The sequence below is a fragment of the Eubalaena glacialis genome, chromosome 2, assembly GCF_028564815.1.
Source record: "Eubalaena glacialis isolate mEubGla1 chromosome 2, mEubGla1.1.hap2.+ XY, whole genome shotgun sequence".
Lineage (NCBI taxonomy): Eukaryota > Metazoa > Chordata > Mammalia > Artiodactyla > Balaenidae > Eubalaena > Eubalaena glacialis.
In genome coordinates this window covers 185051508-185075996 of record NC_083717.1, presented here as the reverse complement: position 1 = coordinate 185075996, position 24489 = coordinate 185051508, and the positions used below count along the sequence as shown (strand labels likewise).

Here is a 24489-nt window from a genome sequence, read left to right as displayed (position 1 = left end):
AGTCAGCAGTGTTGCCAGAGACTGTCTCCCCAGTGTCACCAGTGACCGGGAGAGGAGAAGGCAGAAGAAAACAGCCCTAGTCTGTGAAGCTCCTGAGTGATAGCTATCAGAGGATGGCAGGGGGACTCTCCATTTTCCAGATGATACAGTGGAAGTTATAAGCAGGGTCAAGGTCCCTTAGCAGCACCTGAGCCATGAGAGGCCTGAGGACACTTGTCACAGGCCAAACAGATCCACTAATGTCCTGTGACATCCTGTCCTTGCCCTCTAACAGCAAATTCTTTTTTGTGGGGTGACATGTTAAAGAGCTAGGTTTTAAAAGATAGGGCCAGCCTCCCTGACAGTTCTGCTCTCTGACCTGATGAGGTGAAGCTTTGGCGAGGCCTGTGGTTCCTTTGGCACCTCCAGCCCAGCCCAAGGACAGAATTTCCTGAGTGTCTGGACCTTTCACTAAACAAGGACACTCCTACCCCTGCTAATCCACTCACACGTACAAGCCCCATGGGATAGTAGTGTTGAGTTTTGGTGCATGCCAGGTACCAACTATTAAGAAGCCAGGACAAACAGTTGTTATGGAAACCATTTTAATGCTAGGAAAATGTTTTTACCAATTGCCCGAGGAAGCTGTGGGCCTGGCCTACATCCCACGGGACCAGGGGCCCCTGGGGAACCATGTACTGAGCCACAGCCCCTGCCCCTATTTCCGCTCAGCACGGGAATGCGTTTGGTCCTTAGACTTCTTCCCTGTTTGGGAAACCACAGTGCCACTGCCAAGGTGGCGTGTTTTCCCATCTTGCAGTGTTCTGCTGCAGCCCATTGGGAAGGGTCCATGGGGGGAAGCATCCCATTTGTAGGGCACTCACTATGCGTCAGATCTTGCGATTGTTTTCACATGTAATCTTGTTCCACTTGAACCGATAATTCTGTGATGTGTTGGTATTGTCTCCATTTCACTAATGTGGGAATTGAAACTAGGAGGTGAAGGGACTTGGCCAAGGTCATATAACTAGTTAGTGGCAAAGTTGAAGATCTGAACCCAGGCAGTCTGGCTCCAGAGCCACTTTGTGCTTAAAGTAGGAACCAAAAGCAAGGACAGTTTTTTTGTTGCTAAATATTCACACTGGTTTGTAAAGTTCCCTTTGGAAGGAAGGTAACACATGTGCAGTTGTAAAGGCAAACTCTGAAAGCAACCTTCCTTCCAGCTTTTGGTCTGCAAAGAGAAGGCTTTGTGGGGTGGGTGAAGAATTGCCCCGGAAGTGTGATTGCTGGCATGACTGGCCGCCGTACACAAGCAGGGTAGTTAGTGTCCGCGGATGACGGGGTTTTACATTTGTTACTTAAAGCTTCTCTGAATTCTGCCACTCCTTTCCTCCACAGTGCTCTCCCTTCAGAGGCAAGATCTGAGGGCAGATGTGAAGGGAAGAGAGCAGTGGTTTGGATTTGGCCAATGGTTTTATGAAAAATGGGAGAGCAGAGAGCAAGGTCATGAAAACAGCCTGCCTCTCTTGGGCATTCTGATTCTAAACTGATAGGCTCTCTCCTGGGAAGAGGGTCCCACATGAACACTGGCAGGCTCTCAGGCCTGGAAACACAGTGCAGACACACCTCAGAGGGAAGTTCTCCAGCCTGTCTGCCAAAGAGAAAGCTTTGCTTTTGCGAATGCTACACAAGCTACAGATGCAGTTAAGTGGCAGCCAGTGCTGATTATACTGTGCTTGAGAGCCCAGCTGGAGGCCCAGGACCCATCTCACAACTGCTCAGAGCAGCCAAGATTCAGCTCAGTGTCCTTCAGTTTGGAAACAGGGATCGTGATACTCACAAATCATGTAACATGTTACCCGACTCTTACAGTATACTTGTCACAGCACTCCTACCCAGAGCAAGGTGGAACCACTGAACCAATCCAGAGATCACGGTCAGCTTTACATTCCTGTGAAAAAGTGACAGTCACTTAGCTTGAGCCCTTGGGATCCAAATTCCAGCCAAGGGCAGTATGGGAACCTGGGTCCCTGCCTGGGATAAAAAGCACCCTGACATCAGTTTTCACAAAGGCGGAAGACTGATACACATCTGACATTTGTATACAAGGATTGGGAGCAGTTTGTTACCCAGTCCTCCTGGTGCACAGTTTGGCTGTCGGCAGACACCACAGTCTGGCACGGCAGCACCAAAAGATTCTAATAAATCCCTGCAGAATGGAACCTGTGAGGCCTTCGATTAAGGAAGGCAATTCCACGCCCCTGCATTCTCCATTTCTTCCCAGAGAGGAAGAGAGCTTGCTGGCAGTGCCCCAGCCCAGCCAGGGCTCTTCGAGATCCTGAGGCAGCAAGGTGAGGAGGTTATCAAGGGGCATGTCCAGGTGGATGAACAAGGAGACTGGCAAGAGCCAGGGCTCTTGGCTACCAGGCAGTTTCCCCAGTGGTGATCTCCCCCACTGCCAGTCTCCTCGGCTTATCTCTGTTCTTTCTCACCTAACCTCTAGCCAGCCCATGAGCCAAACAGAAGCGGGGGAAAGGGGAAAGGAAGCCAAAGACAGCCTCAAAAAACCTTGTCTGTTCTGCTCAGCTGGAGTCTATGGCTGCACGTGCTGATCGATGTCTCCACCTGGCTGAGTATCCATATTCTACTTCCAGGGATGTGTTGGGGACGATGAGACACCTTCTTGGTCCCAGACCCTAATCTTTCTCAGTGTCTGTCCAGGTGGGGCTGGCGGCAGAACCCTGCAGGGCTGCCCACCAGAAGGCAGGCAGTCCTGGCCCTGAGGGAGATAGAGGGGCCCAACAACTTGGGCTTCATGCTGATGGCTACAGGCCTCTTTCTAGGCTTTGGCATAAAAGTACCTTTTTCCTCAAGTTAGGGGTGAGAAAACACTGTCATGAATGCTTGGAAGTACACTGAAGCCCTCGCATTCAAATTGGCCTCAATTCACCGTGCACCAAAGTCCAGTCCAACAGCTGACTGGACTTGATTTTTTATAGAACTGGTAAGTCACTGAAGACAGCTGATCTTGAGCTTTTCTTCCCCTACAGAGAGGCACCGCCCCTGGTGGAAATAAACCGGAGGACCCCATTTTTATACAACACTGGAATGTCAACACTGGCAGGAACCTCCAGATGAAGAATTGGGCCCAGAGAGAGGAGGGTGACCTATGCAAGGTCTCAGAACTGGGGTAGAGCTGGGGCATACGGCTTCCTAGCCCAGAGTTGGAAAACATTTGATCCTCCATGAAGATAAATATTAAAAATATCACCAAGTTACCACCAGTCCGTAGTGAGTAGGCCTTATTCCCAGTGACTTTGCCCAAAAGTCTGCACATTTTCTAAGTATAGTCGAAATCGCTTAAAAAAATTGAAAAGCCGTAATGTTCCATTCAGAATGCGCTCCCGTTAGGTGACAGGCTCCACTGCACGGCCTAAAGTTAATCAACGTTTATCGGCTGCATAAAGGATGTTGTAGTGGGACGTTTTATAGAGCAGGTAAACGGAAGGGATGGCAGCCTCAGGGAACACGTGGTGGTTCAGGGCCGTGTCCATTTCGTCCACATATTCCACCTGCAGGGCAATGTTCAGTGCCTGGGACAGGGCCGTGATCTGGATGTGGTCACACTCCATGGCCATGGGCTCCACTTCCTGCAAAGGCCACAATGAGAAAACAACCCAGTTGAGGATGGAGGCCTGGCAGAGGACAAGTGAGAGGCCCAACCCTGGCTTTCGTGGTCCTAGGTCAAAACCTCTGCGCTGGGAAGTAATCTCCACAACAACCTGTGAGGCAGATGTTGACATCTGCATTTTCCAGAGGAGGAAACGCAGGCTCACTGAGGAGGTAACAGATAGAAATTGCCACAATTGCAAGGCTTGAATCTAGATCTTTTTGATTCTGGACCCCCTAGTTGTGAGAAGAGGACACTACTTTGAAGAATCTGGAAAGGGGGGCAGGAGTTTTTCAGCTTGGGCTTCCTAATGCACAGAGTCAAAGAATCTCAGCAGAAAGGGACTTTATCATAAAGGGATTTCAAGCTTATGTGCTTACAGAGGGCTAGGCGAGCGAGTGAGTGAGTCAATGGAGAGACAAGCTGCCTACTGAGTCCCAATAACTAGGGCAGCTGCCATTTAGCTCCTGCTGATTACTGCCGGGCAAAAATAAGGCCTGGGGAGGACTTCCCTGGTAGCGCAGTCCTTAAGAATCCGCCTGCCAATGCAAGGGACACGGGTTCCATCCCTGGTCCGGGAAGATCCCACATGCCGCGGAGCAACTAAGCCCGTGTGCCACAACTACTGAGCCTGCGCTCTAGAGCCCACGAGCCACAACAACTGAGCCCGCGTGCCACAACTACTGAAGCCCGTGCGCCTAGAGCCCGTGCTCCGCAACAAGAGAAGCCACAGCAATGAGAAGCCCACGCACCACAACAAAGAGTAGCCCCGGCTCGCTGCAACTAGAGAAAGCCCACGCGCAGCAACGAAGACCCAATGCAGCCAAAAATAAATAATATAAATAAAAAATAAATTTATAAGAAAAAACAAAAACAAAAAGGAATAAGGCCTGGGGAGCTGGATCTTCTGATTTTTCCAGAGAAATCCAGACATTCATACAAAAATTGCCCAATGTTTAAATGTTGGCAGCTCTTTCAGGTAAATACCATACATCATAAACAGAACAGGTCTTGGGCAAATGTGACTCTGGGGTTGCTACTCTGTAATTTTGTGAACAGTCTAGTCCAAAGCCCTTATTTCTCAGATGAGAAATCTGAGGCCCAGAGAGGGAAAGTGACTTGCCCAAAGCCACACAGTTTGGGCAGAAGGAGGATGCGTTCCGGCTTGCTAACCTAGTGCTCTTTTTTTTTTTTTAACCTAGTGCTCTTTGAATTGCAATGTAGACATGACAGCCAGGTCCCCTGGTTAGGGAATGCTGGTGCTAAAGTCTCCTACGGAGAGAGGGATGGGAGCGGAGCCCAGGGCCGGAGGCCGAGTCCCCACAGCCTGGGCCCCGAGGACCTACATGAGTGCAGAAGTCTCTGATGTCCATCTCCTCATCGATGAAATGTCGGAAGAAGTCTGCGCGGTTCCTGATGAAGGCTGACGTGAGCAGGCGCAGGAACTGCACGATGTGGTCCGAGGAGCTCTGGTCGTTGAACACCTTCAGCAGGCTGGACACGGAGCTGTCCTTCTCCACGAGCTCTACCACGCTGTAGAACTGCAGCCCTTGGGCCCTCAGCCAGGGGACGGGCAAGCCCCGCCCCTCCCTCCATGGGCCTCCCTCCACAGGCATTTCCATCTTCAAATCCTCAAGTTGAGGCGCCAAACTCAATCAGTCAGAGATCCCGCCAAAGCTCAGTAACAGGGTTAGAGATATTTTGTAGTGAGTCCCTTAGCTAACATCCCTTAGTCCCTTAGATATTTTGTAGTGAGTCACGTCTAAGGAGCAGCGGTTAGCCTCCCTCCTCACTGCCGTGGTTGCAATTCTCATTTACAGATTCAGCACTGACAGTCCTCCAACCCCACCGCCTTCACTAGCGGGGTCCGGGGAATGGGGTGGAGAGGGGATGGGCTGACGGAGGCTGGGGGAAGTTTCCAGCCTGAGAGCTAGTGCCCCAAAGGAGGTACCTCCTCCCAGAGAGAGGGCAGGGCCCTGGGCCTGTTCCCTCTATGTCCCCACAAGCAGGAAGCAACCCTCAGCCCTTCCCCAGCTGGGAGGAGCAAGAGGGGCGCAACCACAGAGCCCTGGGCGGTGAGGGGACTCCGGCCAGTGCCCGCTCCTGTCTGCTCTGCCAGCGAGGGAGGACCTGGCCCCTCAGCTGTCGTGCCCAGGTTAACTCACAGCATTAAAGAAGTTTTGGAACTTGTGCTCCTCGAAGCCAGCAGCCAGAAGGTCGTTTGGGGTCTGCAGTACACGCTCTTTGAACCTGGAGGGGAAAGACTGGTACTTACAAGGAAATGGCAGGGGGTGCTGTTGTGACGTCAGCTGTCATCCCACTCACCCACCACCCCATACACACCTGAGAGGGTGCGTGTCACTTTTCTACTGGGACTTTTTTTCTAGCAGGACTTTTCTACTTTTCAAAGCACTTCCACGTGGACCACACACTGATTTGTTCTGTCCTCCCCTGTACAGTCACAGGAGGTGGGTAGTATACCCATTTCACAGATGAGGAAATTGAGGTAATCACCACCCACTCCCAGATAGATTGATTCTACCTTTCGAAGGTCTGTTGACTCTGTCCCTCCTTCCTGTCCCCATGGTTCCTGGTATGTCAACACCATCTCTGGCCTGGGCCACACCCAGCCTTCCCTCACTCCTGGTCCCCTCTCCACAGGGACCTTAGAGTGACCTGCCACAGCCTTCTCCCTCGGGACACAGCTCCCCAGCACAGGTGTCCTGGAAGGGCCCCTGCCGAGCTCAGCAGCCTCATCTCTAGTCAAGTCTCACAGCTTCCCTCACATCCCACAGTCACTACCCATTTGCGTTTTTACCCCTTAGCATCCACTGTCCCCTTGGCCAGGGATGCTCTTCTCGGAGGTGTGCTAACGCTGGTTTGTACCTGCTCACAAGAGCTAGTTGTTAAATTTACGCATTTTGCCATCCAGGTGTTAAACAGCCATTATTTAAGAATCAAGTTATGTAAACTTAAATAACTTTAAAACACAAATTATAATCTATGCTCTTGACGTAATCTTTGTCTATTGCGCGTGGATGGTGGAAACACGATTTGGACTATAGCGTGTGTTACGTATCTCTTCCCAACTCCCTGTTCAGTGACCCCATGATGGTAGCTTGAAAAAAAAAAAATCATGACAAGAGTATTTATACTACAGAAATCAACTCACACCACAAATCAGGCCTCCCGGCCAAACAGCCACTAAACTTCTGCCAGCACTGACCATCTCTCAAGACCGGGTCCAGGGACCCCTGCTTTGTTAGTGCTCCCACTGCAGGCCCCCCACTGGCACGGCCCCATCTGGGACCTGTCCTGGTCCCCTTGGGGATGGCGGGGAGCCGCCCCAGGACACAGAGTTCAGCAGCAGAGACGAGATACAGTCCAAGTAATTGGTCCACAGAAGGAGGGATGCATCCCCCGCAAGAAGGACCAAGTGGAGAGGCTCTGGGAGACCAGCTGGCACGGGCGTAACTGCAGCCTGTCCCCTGGGAGGGGAGACCAGACTCTAGGGAGGACACGGGAGGGGTTTTCACGAGGGACTAAAGGCACAATGAGAAAGGCCTGGGAGGCTTAGGTGCCTTGTGGGACAGGGGAGGTGCGGAGAGGGTGGTGTGTGTGAAGTGGAATCATCTAACCTGGAAGGTGAGGCGCTTCTGCCGAAAGGTAAACCGCCAAAGGCTGGGCCGGCGTATCTGAGCCCGGTTTGGCCAGGGCAGGTGTGGGAAGGAGTGCTGTGCCGGGAGCCACAGCCCTGCTGCTAAGTCGCTCTCCGGCTTTGGGCCATAGGCTCCCCTTTCGCACGGCATGGGTGATGGTAACAGGCCTCCACGAGGGGTGCTGGGAGGGCCCCTCTGGCCACTGTTCTGTGAGGCTGTGAACGTGCACAGCTATGTTCCCAGCTTTCCTGCCTTCACACCCTTCCCCTCCCTGGCCACGCGCTCCTGAGCCCCCGCCGCATCCCCACACTCATTCCTCAACAACGACTGCTGGCCCCGCCGTGCCAGCCCTGGGGACACAGAGACGGCGACACACAGACCCAGTCAAGTGAGGGACAAACACCCAGGGCAGGACCCCCACCCCGACAAGGTGAGGGAGGAGAAGAAGGACGGCGTCAGGACTTGGAGCACAGGCCCTCTCGGCCACGCACCAGCTTTAGTGGGACCTTGGGCAAGTCACTTAACCTTTCCGAAGCTCGGTTTACTCATCTGTAAAATGGGGTAACACCCGCCTGGTACTTCCCACTGGACCCCGCTTGGATGGCTCATGGGGATTTCGGACTTAGCAACATGGAGCTCCTGCTTTTTTAACTCTCAGGCCAAACCCCAGGCACCCATCCTCGACTCCTCTCTCTGCTCACACACCCCACTCCAGCCATGAGTGAATCCTGTTGGCGCCACCCCTGCAGGGCTCTGCGATCGACCTCCACTTGCTCAGGCCACCGTCACCACCCCTCCTCTGGGCTCTCCCGGATCACGTCCCCTGCTGCTCCCTGGCTGCGCGCGCTGCGTTTATCCTGCACGCAGCCACCCGCAGATCAGGCCCCTTGCTCTCTTGAACCCTCTGTGGCTCCATCTCATTCAGGCCGACATTCAAGGTCCTTAAAAAGGCCCGTGAGGCCCTACCCCACCTGCCCCCACTACCTCTCCAACCCCTACTTAAAACTGCAGCCTCTACCCCTGGACAACCTGGCCTCCTTTCCTGCCTGATTTTTCTTCCCACAACGCTTATCACCGTCTGACACATCAAGTACTCTTCGTATCCACTGTCCCTCTTTTCCGGTTAGCATGCCAGCTCCACAGGCAGGGTGTTTTGTCTCTCTTGTTTGCTGCTGCATCCCCAGGGCCCACAACACGGTCTGAGTGTGGCACCCAGTTGGGCGACGGCTGCAGGAGCAAGGGGGCCCCGGAAGGAAGGCAGGGTAGAAACCTGCCTCAGCGAAGGAGTTCTGGCGCCGGGGTCCACGGTTCAACCACAGGGGCTCTGTGACCCGTGGCCACTCTGCACTCTTCCCCAGGGTATGTGGGGGGAGGGTGTCTGACGAGGAAGCCCGGGGTCTTCATCAAATCCTGTAAGGGCTGTGAGACCTCCAGGGTTAAGAAGCAGCTCTCAGCTCCTTGCTCCTCAGTGTGGTCCGAGGCCCAGCGGCAGGCAGGGGCGGCTTCTCCAGGGAGCTTGTGAGAAATGCGGAATCCCCCGCCCTAGACCTACTGAACTGGAATCTGCATCTGAAGAAGATCCCAGGGGGTTTGCACAAATGATGAAGTATGAGAAGCCTCGAGCTAAGCCAAAACCCAAGGGTCTAAGGGAGGATCATTACAGGCAGCAGCTGCGGGACAGAGGGACCTTGGACAGCGTCAACTCTAGATCCAGGCTGACCAGGTGGACCCCTGGGTTACTCACACACTCAAATCCAAGGTCAGCTGAGATCATCCAGAACAACGGGGCAACGCTTCTTTGTGTTCTCCTTGCCGTGAGTTTTCGAGAACGCACCCAATGCAACTTGCCTAAGCACACTGAGACCAGAGGGCTGAGAGTGCCCGCTAGGTCACTGTCCCTCCCCAGCCGGCCCCTTGGCGGCCCACCCAGCATCCCCTGTGCCCCACTCACTTGAGTATCTCCCTGCTCTTCCCCAGCAGAGATTCCAGGTAGGAGTAGCCCAAGGCCCGGTAGAAGCAGTTACCGTCCCCCTTGGTCTTGCGGATCGCAGTGAACCTTTTGCTGAGTTCCTGCAGGGGACAGAGGAAATGTGGGTGTCTGCACCAACAGCACCCCCGTCGTGTCCCGTCAGGGCCGGGGCCCCTGCCTCCCCCACATAACACCTGCTCCCTCCTCTCAGACTGGCTGCCCTTCACGGTGTCCCAAGTCTCATTCCACAAAAATAAAACTACTCGGAGTGTGTCCTGTGTCAGACACTGAGCATGAACGGGGGCGTCCCACGGCCCTGTCCTCGGGAGCCTACAGTCTGGGGTGAGATGGACAGTCAGATGATCATGACAGGAGGACGGGGAAGCACTGGGGTGCCACGGAGCAGTGGCATCTACATCAGACTTCAGCAGTCCAGGAAGGCTTCCTGGAAGAATGGCACTGAGAGGAGGAGCAGCGGCGTGCATGGTGGGGCAGTGAGGGTGGGCGTGCCTGTGAGGTGGGCCAGGAGGCTGCAGAGTCGGTAGGAAGGGCCTCCCCAGCCTTCACCAAGCAGTCTGGCCAGTCCTTCAAAGGGTTTCTTGGGAGGTGTGGCCTCCCCATGCCACCCCCTCCGGCTCTGCTCCTGGCTGTCAGCTTCCCTCTGAAACGGCCCAGACTCCCCATGGCTGCCTCCTGGGCCTGCCTACAGTCAGGGTTCTGACAGCAGAGCCTGGTTTTCAAGGGGTCCCACCAGAGTGGAGCTGACAAGCCCACCAGAGGCAGGCCGTAGGGAAGGATGCGCTCCTTGAAAACTCCATCTCAGCTCCCGAGGGGGTTCCAGGGGACACGAGAGTCAGTGTGCTGCCCAGCCTTTGCTCCTGCCCAGGCGGGAAGCCGAGAGGTGGAGAGGGGGCACCAGGGGAGCGCCCAGGTTCCTCCTTGTTCTGTGACTGTCCCTGCATCCTTCCAGCAACCCAGCCCCCCTTTTTCATAGCCCGGCTGGAGTGGGCTTTCCCTCCTGAGAGATGCCCTTGCAGGGCGGTTACAAAGACGACTTTTATGAGGTCAGGCTGCCTGGTCTAAATGCCAGCTCCTCCAGGCACTAGAAGTAGGGCCGTGCGCTTGCCATTTAATTTCTGTGCCTCGTTTCCCTCAGCTGTAAAACGTGGGTAATAAAAGTTCTGACCTTGCAATGTTGTAATGAGGTCTCAGGGAGAAAGGAAACACTCAGGAGAGTGCCTAGCTTTTTAAAAACAAAAGTGTTATTTTATTTTATTTTTTTTTTAGCGAAAGGATTTCTCATTAAGGCAAATGCCCAACATCACAATATTCTGGAAGCCCTTTAATTTGCCCAGGAACCTGGTCCAAATGCGAAGGCTTTTTACCTTCAAAGTGGCACCTCTTTCTCTGCTCCCAACGCAGCCCATTTCATCTAGGCTCCCCTTCTTCTGACCCTCTGCCTTACCTGGATTTTCCTCTGGTAAATCCTGTTTTCAGGATGATCCCGAAGAATTGATAGAGTGTCACATTTTTCTGATATTAGGTTGAAAGATGCTTCACTCTGAAAGACAGAAAAAGGAGTGAAGCTGTGACAATTTCAAAAGCAGCTGTTGGGCTTTCACCAACAGAAAGCCTCTGAATTGCTGGCTGCAGGACACAGTGAATGTTACCTCCCCCCGAGAGAAGCACCTGCGGGTGTGTGACTCGTATCCCAGATGCCATGGTCCCCGGCAGGCAGGGAGTCAGGGCCAGGCCCACCATATAGGGGTATCAACTTGTAACTTCCAAACTGATTCATTTTACAGAACATAATACCTCAGTGCACAAAAATTAATTCAAAATGGTTTAAAGATTTAAATGTAAGGCCTGAAACCATTAAACTTCTCTAGAAGAAAACATAGGCAGTAGGCTGTTTGACATTGGTCTTAGTAACATTGTTTTGGATATGTCTCCTCAGGCAAGGAAAACAAAAGCAGAAACAAACAAATGAGACTACATCAAACTAAAAAGCTTTTGCACAGCAAGGGAAACTTTCAACAAAAGAAAAAGGCCATCTACTGAATGGGAGAAGATATTTGCAAATAATATATCTGAATAAGGGGTTAATATCTAAAATATATAAAGAAGATATACAACTCTACGTCAAAAACACAAACAACCCAATTAAAAAACGGGCAGAGAATCTGAACAGACATTTTTCCAAAGAAGACATACAGATGACCAACAGACCCATGAAAAGATTTTCAGCATCACTAATCATCAGGGAAATGCTAATCAAAACCACAATGAGGTATCACCTCACATCTGTCAGAATGGCTATTATCAAAAAGACAACAAATAACAAGTATTGGTGAGGGAAAGCGAACACTTGTGCACCATTGGTGGGAATGTAAATTGGTGTAGCCATTATGGAAAACAGTATGGAGATTCCTCAGAAAAATTAAAAATAGAACTACCATATGACCCAGCAATTCCACTTCTGGGTATTTATCCAAAGAAAACAAAAGCACTAATTAGAAAAGATATATGCACCCCTGTGTTCATTGCAGCATTATTTACAACAGCCGCGATATGGAAGCAACCCAAGTGCCCATCAACAGATGAATGGATAAAGAAGATGTGGTATACATATGCAAAAGAAGATGTGGTATATATATGCAGTGGAAAATTATTCAGCCATAGAAGAAGAATGAAATACTGCCGTTTGCAGCAACATGGATGGACCTAGAGATTATCATACTAAGTGAAGTGAAAACAGAGAAAGACAAATATTACATGATATCGCTTATATGTGGAATCTAAAAAAACAAATGAACAAATATAGCAAAACAGAAACAGGGTCATAGATGCACAATGTGCAATACGTATTTGTCCCCAGATGCACACACATTCACAGGAAAATGACTGTTTACCTTCTACTGGCAAATCTCACCCCATTTATCTTTAGTATAAAAATATGTCCAACCACTACAATAAGATAAGAAACGTGTAGGACTTCTTGATAAGTTCCCTCACACTGATGTTCCTGTAAACTGCTGTTGTCTTTGCTCCAAAACTTGCTGATTTAGTAGTTGTTGCCGTTTCTGTAAAAACTGCACCATTTCTGGACTTCTTAGTAATGACAGTCTTTTCTGATTTAACACTTGTTCTGAAAGAGTACGTCTTGCAGGTCGATCCCCAAAAGATCCTGTTCTCTGTTTAACAGTGGAGAGTATATTATCTGCGCTTTCCTCAAGTTTGACGTTTCCCGCGCTGCCAGCCTGGGCGGCCCCACCGCCGCAGTTCAGGGCCTGGTAGCTTTCCTTCTTCTTGTGCTTATCCTTGTACATCTTGTTGCGGTGTTTCTTGCACGTCCACGGCTTGCGCTGTCTGGTCACCCGACTCGGGGTCTGGCTGCAGCCCTCGTAGGTGCAGGTCTTGCTCACGCTGCCCCCGCCGCTGCCCCGTCTCCCCCAGAGTGGGTCCCCTCGTCCTCCAGATCCTCCAAACTAGCCGTGCTCTCGCCTCCCCCCGAGGGGGTCCGAAGTGTCCAGCAGGTCTGCCTCGTTTTCCCCCGCCTCCCCCTCGCCATCCCCCCGCCACTTCGCACAGGTACCTAACGGGCAGCCCGGGCGCTGCCCCCCAGGGCCGCAGCCTCGTCCTGCCCTCCACAGGGGCGCATCGCCAGCAGGGTGAGCTGCGAGGCCGCGGCCGGGCCGGGGCAGGGGCGGGGGCCCCGGGGCGGAGCGCGGCCCTCGGCGACAGCCTGCAGCTCCGTGCTGCTGAGACCTGGCGGGGGTCCACGACCCCAACCCTTCAGCACCTGCCGGGCCCAACTGCACTTAGCAAACCAACGGCCGGGAACCCGCTAGAGGAAAAGTCCCTGGCCATCATTTTTGACAGCTGTCACCGGGCGGCCTCTCAGCCTCCTCACTGACTAGACAGCGGCCTCAACCCAATACCGCAGTGCTTGAAAAGGAGCCTTCGGTGTTACAAACCCCCTCGCATCTGGAGAAATGTGTTGGATTTTGATGATGAGATTCTCCAGAGCTCACCACCGGAAGCAGAGAGCTGGCCCACAGAATCGTACAATGAGGCGTAAGTGACTTCTAGGCTTACCTGGTCTCCACCCTGGACAGACTCTAAACTTCTGTCTGACAACGAGCTTCTCTGGCTCTGATTCCTGTACTCGGCATCCAGGCTCTGTGACTGGGAAGGGGCATTTCTGGGAGGCCGGGAAGCTCCCACCCCTCAAAGTCTCCAAAGTCACGCGGGCCTCCCTTGCCAGCGGGCAGCTGTCAAACCATCTGAGGCCTTCCATTCACTTGATTCCCCAGGGCCCCTCACAGGGCCCGAACCAGAGCAGGGGATGAGATGTTTGCTAAATGAATGAATAAAAGCCATGTCCCCGGTGAAGCCTCCCTGCTTGCCCCACCCCATCTGAGTCAGGCTTGGGCCCTCCCTTGAACTCATGCTTTGTTCCTTTTTCTCCCTTTCTGGTGGCCCCAAACATGCCCTCCCGAGATGTGGGGCGCCCGGGCATCTTCCCAGAGGAAAGCCGAACAGTGAGAAGATGAATGTTGTCCCTAAAAACAGGAGGAAAAGTATTTCTAAAAGAGGGAAGAGAGCGTGCAAATGCTTGTGGGTGGGCGAAGGGACTCTAGGTTTTGTTTCTGGAAGCTTCTGTTCTGTACCCAACCTTTGTTGCAAAATTAAGTCAGTCTCAGGCTCCTTCCTCACTTCTGCTCTGACACCACAGTGGCAGGCTGGCAGAGCAGGGGGGAACCACCAGGAGGAATCAAATAACCATTCTGGGGCAGATGCTATGGGCTGCTTTCCCATCAGCCATTACCCATTTCTTCCCTACAGACAGGATTCCTGTTTTACTCTGGGCAATGTGATGGAAAATGCCTGGGCTAAGTCATGACAATCCTCCTCCTCACTGATTTTCCTAGCCTCCCTTGCAGCTGTGGGCAGCCAAGTGACCGGGGCTGGCCAACTGGACTCACAAAATATCTGCTGGGGGCTTTGGGGAAGGCTTTTGGTTCTGGATGTGAAGAACAGAGACAGCATGTCCTCCTCCTCCTCCTTCTTCCTGACTTAATACAGATGCAATGTCTACATTCCAGCAGCCATCCTGTGACCATGAGGTTGAAAGCCAACACATGGAGGATGGTTTGATGATCTGCTGCTACCCTAAGCCCAAGATGTATGAAATAATAACAGATGCCATTACTGTACACCAGCTGTGTGGCCAAGCTATGGGACAGAGGCTTACATATTCCCGTTATTTCATTTAATCCCGACTGACAATTACTAAACCCACTCTACTGACGAGGTTGGGTCCCTTGTGCCAGGAAGAGATCTGCTGCAGATCTGTCTGACTCTGAAACCCATGGAAATTCTACCAAGCCAAACTGCTAAGCAGACAGAGCTCAGAGTCCAGGAGCTCTAGAGGGACCAAGGCTGCTGGGCCTCAAAGGAACACTGTGTGCAGGGCAGTCTGGGGCCTTCTCACTTTCAGGCTGGGCCCCTGCAGCTCCCCCTCCACGCATTACAGGCAGACTGCTCAGCTCCGGACCTCAGTGCCTACAGCAGGGTCCCCCAGTCTGAGGGCTGCTCATCACAGGTGGAGTGAGAGATCATTAATAGGTGATGTCTGGACACGGGGGTTAACAGACATTGGCCACACTGGGAGCGAAAATTAATCTCTTTTCAACTTTCTTCAAACCTTCTAATTGCACCAAGGAGAAAGCAGGCTTCCAGTGTACCTTTAACTCCTTTCCACTTTGCTAGCCTCTTTTGAAGGGTGAGAAGACCTCTGACTTGGAGCGTAAAATGTTGCATTTTCATTTGCAATTTTTTTAACTTAAAACAAAACTTGTTAACTTTTCCTTTTTTTTTTTTTTTTAATTTTTTGGCCATGCCTCACAGCATGCAGTATCTTCCCCGACCAGGGATCGAACCCGCGCCCCGTGCAGTAGAAAGCAGAGTCTTAACCACTGGACCGCCAGGGAAGTCCAAAACTTATTAACTTATTTATTTATTTATTTTTTAAATTAATTAATTAATTTATTTATTTTTGGCTGTGTTGGGTCTTCGTTTCTGTGCGAGGGCTTTCTCTAGTTGCGGCGAGTGGGGGCCACTCTTCATCGCGGTGCGCGTGCCTCTCACTATCGTGGCCTCTCTTGTTGCGGAGCACAGGCTCCAGACGCGCAGGCTCAGTAGTTGTGGCTCACGGGCCTAGTTGCTCCGCGGCATGTGGGATCTTCCCAGATCAGGGCTCGAACCCGTGTCCCCTGCATTAGCAGGCAGATTCTCAACCACTGCGCCACCAGGGAAGCCTCTAACTTATTAACTTCAGTGGCATAGTTATAAAAAGTGAACATGTTTTGACCTATTCTAAATCATGGAAGACTTACATTATTGGCATAATAAACACCAATGGCTGGTGTACAGTTAATTTTGCACTCATACGGTGTGCTCATAAAGCAAATATCCACGGGATCCCATGAGTTTCAGAATTTAAAAATCCACCTCTGCTGACCCGAGGGGAAGGCAGGATGACAAACAGGTACTATTCAGAAACAGCACGTGTCCCCACTCGACAACGCCCATCTCTCTCACTCACCCACCCGCCGTCTCCTTTCATTCCAAAGTCCCATTATTTACCTACCTCACCAACAAAAAGTCTTGTTTTTACCCACAGCAGACTTAAAATGATGGCTTGGGTCTTTTTAAACGATGGATGATTAAAAAGCAGTGCAGCTGTATAGAACGCGGCTCGCGCTTGGAGTGCCCCCCGAAAAAAACGACAAATGGTGTGGGAGGATGCATAAAATCAGTTCTATTTGATGAGCAGTTTCTGAGAAGGTATCGCTGGGAGAGTGGAAAGGAGTATAAGGAATTAATCTTACATATGTAGAGATAAGTATTTAAGATGTTAGAAAGCCCGCCATCACCAGTCAAAATGAGAATGTTAAAGGTGGGTCAGGAAGGGGAAACGGGCCTCACTCAGGGAAGCCTCCCTAGCTTTTCCACTTGCCATAGTCATATCGACTGGGCATTCGAGACAACTTTACTTAGGCTATTTAAAAGTCAACTTACAAGAAAAATATTCAACAGCAGTCTGGGGGCGGGGGGCGGGGGGCTCTGGGTCGCTGAGAGCCAAGCTCATCACACTCAGGGTTCAAGAGACCCACTGTGAGTACCGGCCTCTGCAAGGCATTGTCACCTATTCCCCCTTCATCCCTGATCGCTGTTCCCATCCTGCCATCCCCCCACCCTCTATAGGTATTCCCTATGGTACGTCTTTCAATACGTATCTGCCTTTTTAAAATTGTGCTAAAACATACATAACACAAAATATACCATCATAACCATTTTTAAGCGTGCAGTTCCGTGGCATTAAGTCCATTCACATCGTTGTGCAACCACTACCGTCCTTTCCAGAACTTTTTCATCATCCCCAACTGAAACTCTACCCATTAAACCCTAACTCCCCATTCCCTACCCCTCATCTCCACACGGCCCGGCCCCTGGCAACCACCACTCTGCTTTCTGTCTCTATGAATATGCCTATCCTAGGGACCTCATGTAAGTGGAATGTATGTCTTTTTTAAAATACAGAGTTGTTTTATGTATGCACGTGTTTTAAATATGCATACAAATTATTTTATAGATATCGTGGCTTTTTTTTTCTTCACTCAATACTATTTAAGATCCACCCCTCCTGACAAATGGCTCCCAGGTTGGTTGCCCTGCCCTGTGATGGAGCTTTGAGTTAGCTCCAGCGCCCCCTCGTGGTCCCAGGTGTGTTTACTGGGGCCACTGGGAGGGGTGAGTGGGTTTCTGCTTTGGTGCCTTTAAGTCCCTGCCTGGCAGCCCAGAGTGACCCAAGTCAGCCCGGGTGGTCCCTGCCCCCCTCCCCATCGGCACGGCCCTGGTCACACCCCTGGAAGAACAGCCTCAGTATACTGGCCCAGAAATCAGGTACAATACTCTGGGTTTGACCTTGGCTGACTCTAATTGGTGGTTTGTTTTTTAAATCATAGCCCCAAATTTCCAGGATGTTATGGGAAAATGACAGGCCTCGCCTGACAATGTCCTGTCAGACAGACCTAATCAGGTTACCTAATCCTAAAGGATTTTAGCCTTAAACTGCTGGTTTGCAAATAGATGCTAATTAACTAAGTCAGGCAGATAGCACCTCTGCTTGGAAACAGCTTTGAGCTGTTGAGTCGAGGAAGATATTTCAAAGTGAGAGAAGGATGTTTCTCCGATCACTGGCTCCTTCCCAGTAACCCTGGGAACTAGCTTGAGGCACTGGAACGGGGGGCTTGGCGTTCAGACCAGATCTGAGTCCTCGTGGGGGTCCTCTTTCCTCCTACAACCTCGGAGACCGCAGAGCCAGCATGTAACCACCTACAATAGTCCTGCTGACCCTGCACTTGATCCCCATCTCTCATCCATATACCCGCCGCACCTCCAGACGCAAGGAAAACCAGATTCCCCCACTTTTCTCTGTTTTCTCTCCAAAGCCTCTCTACGTATCTAGAACCTGTCCACAGAGCCCCAAGAATTCCTCAACCAGCCTGAGACCAGTGAAAAGCCAAGTTCACCCCAGCCCTCCACCTATACCCTAATCCATGGATCCTGCCCCACTGGTGTGGCATCTGAAGCCCTGAAAGCTTCTGGTAAGGAAGTGACCAAGCAGAGCCAGAGTGAGGTCCCATTGCCAGGGCGATGCAGGAGCTCCCATCCCACAAGCTGCTGCGCCCCCTGCCCACGGGAACCCCACGTGCCCAGCACTGTGTAAGCATCTCCAGGGACCCCCAGCAGACGGTGGGGTGGCAGGGAGCTGCAGGGTGGGGAGGGCCACGCTGAAAGGACTGGGCCCTGGCAGCTTAGTCCTGCAGGCCATAAAGGTCTGACCCATGACATGACCTGTGACCCAAACCAAACCCCTGCCCCTCCTGTGAGTTCTCTGTGGGCCCCTCTTGGAACAGATACAGTTCACTTCAGAGTCTGAATCCAGCTTCTCTGAGCTTTCATGAGAGGTGAAACAATAGGAGAATGAAGCTCCACAAGGACAGGGTCCTTTGTCACTTTTATCACAGTACTCCAAGTGCCTGGAACAGCAGCTGGCCCCCGGAAGGCCCTAAGTAACCACTTGTTGAATGAGTTAAGTTACCTTTGCTGGGAGGTCACCGTATGCCAGGTGCTGGGGATAATCTCACTTAGGCCTCGCAGTAGCTCTGTTTTACAAATGGAAACTGAAGCCCAGAAAGGTCAAGCTCTTTGCCTGAGGTCACACAGTGAGACAATCCAGGGAGAAACTTCGATGCTGGTCACCCAGCACATCAAAGGTATTCAACAGACCTGGGTGCCTTTCTGCCCCAACTCGCCACAAAGAGAACCCACCTGGCCCTCGTGTGCCCTATCATCACTTCCTGATGGCTCCTCAGCAGCCCGGCCTCGGGCTCATGCCTCTGCCTACAAACCCCCCATAACGTATCCTTCGGTGCCTCTGTGTGCACCCCCAGCCAAGGCTCTGTGGTGCTGGTGGGCCTCTCCTGGGCCCACCCTGGGCCCCGGAGGGCAAGACCAGCCGTTAGCCTGCCGGACCTCCCTCTGAGGCTACTCTGCTGGTGTGCGGACCCCGGGCCATGAGTCAGCCTCGTGAACCAGGCCCAGCCCCCGAGAAGCCACAACACACCGCGTGGCCTGACCTCAAGCTACCAACTCCTCCATGGCAGAGGCCAGAGCCTGCAGGCTCACCACCAGAGGGCCAGGGCCCAGAACTAAGCCAAACACCTCCCCTCAGAAGGTCCCTGTCACTTCTAGAGGCTCCCCGTGGCTCCAAACCTGGCCTTGCCTGCTTGGGGCTGGGGTCTCCACAGGGGGCTGTTTTCAGGGGCCGGAAGGAAATGGCTTTTTAAATGTCTACTTCAGGGTATGATGTATAATATACCAACATACGGGATAATCAAACATTTTTATTGACGAGTGATCAAAAACATTTGGAGGCCCAAGATTCAAGGGAGACCTAGCGTCCTGAATTGGCTTCCTATTGCTGCTGTACAAACAGCAATTAGTACAAACTCAGTGATTGAAAACAAGGTTTATTATCTGACATTTCTGGAGGCTCACGGGGAGAACCCACTCCCTTACCTTTTTCAATTTCTAGAAGCCGCCTGCATTTCTTCATGATCCCTCCTTCCCCCTGTCACGTCTCCTCACTCCGAGCCTCCTGCCTCTTCCTTATAAGGACCCTTGTGATTACATCATTGGGCCCACCTGGGTACCCCAGGGTACTCTCCCCATTTCAGGACCCTTAATTCATCACAACTGCAAAGCCCCTGTTGCCACGTGAGGTACCCTAGTCACAGGTTCTGGGGATTAGGATGTGGGTGTCTTCGGGGCGCTATTACTCAGCCTACCACCCACATTCCCCCATCTCTGCAGTTCAGTTCAGGAAATAGAGAAGACCCTGCATCTGGACCCCTACCCGCCTTGGGTCACAGTTATTGGCTGGCCTTGCAGAGACCCCGAATTCAGATGCTGGCCCTCTCTCATTTGACGCCTGGACTCATAGCATCCTCCTAACGGACCCTCAGATCTCCTGCCCTGACTTCTGCCTAGAGCTCCGGCCTCAAACACCACCAGCCAGCGGGATGTCTGACCAAGATCCCAGAATTATTGTGCCCCTAACTGCTTTCTCTCTCCACCCCTGCATCCCCTCCAGGTGTCACCAGATCCTCAAAAGCCCCTCCATCCAGACAGAGCTCATGCCAAAGACCCGGGAGGCCTCTTCTACTCCTCCCTTCCCCCGTCAGCTCGGCTCCTGTGTCTGGCCAGAGCCGCCACCATCTGCCCCAAGGGAGGCTGCACCACGTGTCTGCCCAACTGACCTCCTGGCTCCCACTCCCACCCCCCATCCCCACCATCCTCCACAGCAGCCAGCACAGGCTCCTACCATGTGAAGCAGATGAGGACATGCCCTTTCCCAGTTCCCTCCAGTGGCTTCCTTCACATGGAAGAAGACTCAACCTTTGGATGACAACCACCCAGGTCCTACGCCATCCGGCCTTGCTCCCCTCACTCTCGTGAGCTCCAGTCACAGTGACCCTCCTTGTGTTCCCCCAAGACACACCCATTCCTACCTCAGGGCCTTTGCACATGCTGTTCCTCTGCATGGAATGACTCTCTGCCTCTTTACATGACTCAGATGATGCAACCTCCTTCCCTGACCACCCTGTGAAAGTTGCCCCTTCCCCACCCCTACTGCCTTGACTTGTTTTATGTCTTTAGAGCTTTCTCTGACATGTAGGTTCACTCGTTTACTTGCATGCTGTCTGTCACCCTCCACGAGAATGTCAACTCCATGAGGGCAGGGACTTTGCCTGCCTGTCATGACCAGATTCCCCAGTGCCTGCCACACAATAATGCCCCCAAAATGCATAACGAGCAGATGAGTGAACAGATGTATGCGCTGGTCTCTGACTCCAGCCTGGCCACTTCCAACCCTCTGTCCACTCCATTGCCAGACGGCATCCAAATCAACCATCTCTTATTTGTCAAAAATATGTTATGGTCCTCCCCCCTCCCCAGCCACACCCGCAGAATAAAATCCAAACCCCACAGTGCAGCATGCGAAGCCCTTCATGGCACATTCTGACCCCATCTGCTTTTCTAAACTCATCTCTCCTCCCTCCCCCAAGCTCCCTGCATCCATACAGACCGCTCACCTTTCCCAGCATATCCCACTCTTAACCATGTTTCCAGGCCTGTAAGCACACTGTCCCACCCTGACTGGAATACACTCTTCCCCAAATCCTTCCTGAAAACTCCTATACATCCTTCAATACCCCATTCAAAAGACTCCTTTGTGAAGCCTTCCTCAACACTCCCTACTCCCTCAGAGTGCATGGCTCCCTGCTGTGCTCCCCAAGCCCATGGTCAGGCCTCGTAGGTCATGACCGGTAGCTCAGGAATTGCTTGTGTCCAGCTCTGCCTTGTCCAACAGGCAGTGAGCTCCTAAGAGTGGGCAAGCCCCTTGTCTTTCTCATCAGTGCCCAGCATGGGGCTGGACTAGGGTACCTACTGGGGCTTGTCTGACAAACCAAAGAACAAAGCACAGAAGGGCCCTGTGGTTTTGCTATTCACATCCGACCTTCATTCTTCACTGAATGTTAAATGCCCTTTGAGTGAGCATGAGACCCCTCACTACCTACAACCTCTGCCAGTGGCAGCCCCAGGCTTTGTGCTCACCCTGGCCCCTGCGTTCCCAAGGGGTTCTGTGTCTTCTACCTGGGACCCTTCCGCAAGCTTAGCCCAGTGACTTTGAAATGAATACAGAAAGAAAACACTGTATTTTCCAAAGACATTCTCCTCTGCCCACCACACACACACTCACCACCATCCACACCACACAGACTCAGAAAACCACCAAAGGGCCCAGCACGGTACCTGGCAAACAGTAGTTGCTCAATAAATGCTGGGTGAACAGGAGAGAACACACCCTGCACTGCCTCTCCCCGCCCCCCCCCCAAGGATTCCCAGGCAGACGTCCTATTTGGTGAGTTAACCACTTCATCCCTCTCCAAGGCAGCCACGCCACCCGTCACAGGCTGAGGGCTGGTGCTCTGACTCCATCTGCCCTCTATACAAACCTTCCGGTCTTGTGAGTCCAGGGCAGACGTGAGCATGGAGTCAGAGGCCTCACTGTGCAGCACGAAGGCCAGAAGTTCAGGCCCCAGCCTTCACCACCCCTGCCATGCTCTCAGCTACCCAGTGGTGGCTGGAAGCCCTGCCAGCCTCAGCTCCAGGGTGGCTAAACCCATTATTACCCCAGCTCTGGCCACTCCCTGGCAGGCAATGCAGAAACACCTGGGTCCCCTTCCAGGAGCAGCAGAGCCAGGTAAACCCTTAGGTACTGGGTAGAAGCAGGAAGTTGGTGCTTCCAGATGCCTCAGAAGCCCTCAGCCACACCCAGCAGCAGGCTGGTTTGTCTAGGACAGGCCAGCGCAGATGACCTGGCTGCCCACACCACAGTCAGAATGTGTCAGACCGTGACCAGTTTCTGACCCGTGCCCCAAGCCAGCGGCAGCCTGCAGTGGTGACCCATTTCTCTGCCCAGACATGGGAGGGAGGAGGCCAAGCACGAAAAGCCAGGCACCCGTGCACGTGCATTTCCAGGACCCTGTTTTCACAGGGAAAGCCGTGCCCAATTACCTGAGCCAAGGGCTCCACTCGCATCACCTCACGTGGTCCTCACAGCAGCCCAGTATACAGACGTGCAAAATAGTGCCGGGGATGGGAAGCGACAACCAAAGCCTCTTGGCTTTCCAAGGGATGGAGGTGAGATTTGAACTCAGGGCTGTGTGACCACAAGCCAGGCCACCAGTCCTTATACTCTACAAGCTCCCTGGAGCAGGGGGGCTCAGAGTTGAAGAGTTTTAGGCACTCATCACACCCAGTCCTCTGCAGAGTGCCTGTCCCCCGCCTCCCCTTGCCCCCAAGATGGACTGATGTAGTAACACAAAGAGCACTGGACTGGGAGCCCAGAGGCTTGGGTTCAGGTCCAAGTCCACCACGATCAGTCCCGGCCCCCTCCCGGTCTGGGCCTCAGTGGCCCCAGCTGACCAAGACCCGGTTGGCCTGGCTCAGAGGGTCTCTGGGGCCCTTTCTGCTTTCTGAATCAGGGGTTCCTCTAGTCTTTGCTTTGCCGGGACCCCTAATTCACGTGTCTCACAACTTGAGACAGCCTCTCCACGTGGGTCCTAACTCCAAAGACCTTCTGTTGACGTGTAGGACGGAGAGGATGTCCGGCCACCCTTGCACTCCCCAGGTCCACTCGTGGGGCTTGGGAGTGGGAGGTCTCTCATGGCTGAGCCCTCGGATGGGTGGGGCCGTGAGCTGCCGACTGGAGGTCTACTTAACAAAAAGAAAGCGACCCTTAGCCCTCGAGCCTCCGGCTGCCCACCATCGAGCGGCACCCGGGGACAGCCGCGACGAACGCGCCGGGGCGGGGGGCCTGGGAGCCGGGCTGGGTCTCCGTCGCTGGCCGTCCACGGGGGCCTTCCAAGGAAGGACTGGGCCCCCAGTATTTCCGGGGTGTCCGAACGCTGCAGGTCTGACGGTGGGGGCCGAGCCTCGCGCCCGAGCCCCCCTCCCGCGAGTGCACATGCGCCCAGGCGGCGACCCCGCCTACCGCGCCCCCTTTCCCACTCCTCCTTCCCCGCTTCCCCGCTACGACCACTGACCATAGTGACCGGAGCCGTCGGGCCAGGTCCCGCCCCAGCGAGGAGGGATCGGTGCGGGAGGGCGCCCCGGGAACCACTGGCTGGCTCCGCCGTTCGGTCGGGCGGCGGGGGCCTCGAAGGCGTGGGGGCGACCGGAGAATACACCCGACCGCTCCGCAAACCAGAGGTTAGACCACCACTGTGTCCCAGCAAGACACACGCCCCTCGATTGACGTCTGAGGCGGGCAATCAGAAGCCGGGCCACAGGACGTCACAGAAAGTGGGTGGGACTTCACGCACCTCCAGCCTATCCTTTGGGGCACACTTGACAGGGTACCGCCTCCTTTTAAAGACACAGAAACCTTTTAACTGGCAAAGGTGTTAGCCCAACCCAGGAAGACAGGTTGTAAAGGCTGAAGGGCTTTTGACCAAAACTGCAAATTGAATTCTGAAAGATTAGCTGGCCCTCATTAATTCATAAACCAGGTCATATAAGTATAGTTTGCTCAAGACCAGAGGACAGGTGCTTAGGGAACACGTGTCCAATAACATTGTTACCTGCCTGCGTGTGTAGCTTCAAAATAATATTTTACACCCTTCCAACTCCTGAATCAGTAGGTTGCCACGCACCCAATTAATGTTTGTCGAATGAATGATTTTCCAGGATCTTTGAGTCTGTGCCTGTGGAATTCTACGGCTATATACAAGGCACAGACAGTGAACCACGCTTGGTGACTCACCCTGCATACAAGCTCATTATTGTTGAACATCAAACAGAGGAATATGTATCATTCAGAGATTCATTCACCAGCCCTTGACCGCTGGAAGACGGTGCTCTGGGTGGGGAAAGGGGGCTCCAGTGAATTGTATGCGCCCCTTTTATAAGTATTAATACTTCCTGGAGCATGTATTAAGTAATTCCACACCACACTCTCACTTCCCTGCCCCAGGCACCAGGCTAGGCTCTAGTGGACAAACATCTGTATC

The 24489-nt window shown here is 52.9% G+C and overlaps 1 protein-coding gene and 1 pseudogene across 1 annotated transcript; both read right to left on the bottom strand.

Annotated features, from left to right (window-relative positions):
* Positions 1-558: 558 nt before the first annotated feature.
* Positions 559-23735, bottom strand: OTUB2 (OTU deubiquitinase, ubiquitin aldehyde binding 2). Its single transcript, XM_061182839.1, has 6 exons — positions 23524-23735; positions 10743-10838; positions 9260-9378; positions 5815-5899; positions 4996-5190; positions 559-3629 (listed from the first exon to the last, which is right to left on the bottom strand). The coding sequence occupies exons 1-6, from the start codon at positions 23524-23526 to the stop codon at positions 3423-3425; spliced, it is 705 nt and encodes a 234-aa protein (XP_061038822.1). The 5' UTR covers positions 23527-23735; the 3' UTR covers positions 559-3422.
* Positions 12289-23446, bottom strand: LOC133085790 (regulatory factor X-associated protein-like; annotated as a pseudogene).
* Positions 23736-24489: the final 754 nt, after the last annotated feature.

What these genes read in the sequence shown, in the direction of transcription:
- OTUB2 (XM_061182839.1), bottom strand. An exon ending in AAGAGCAGGGAGATACTCAA is followed by an intron (nt 5,900 to 9,259) that starts GTGAGTGGGGCA and finishes TTTCCCCTCCAG; the next exon opens with GTTCAAAGAGCGTGTACTGC. An exon ending in TCAGAGACTTCTGCACTCAT is followed by an intron (nt 3,630 to 4,995) that starts GTAGGTCCTCGG and finishes TGGCCTTTGCAG; the next exon opens with GAAGTGGAGCCCATGGCCAT.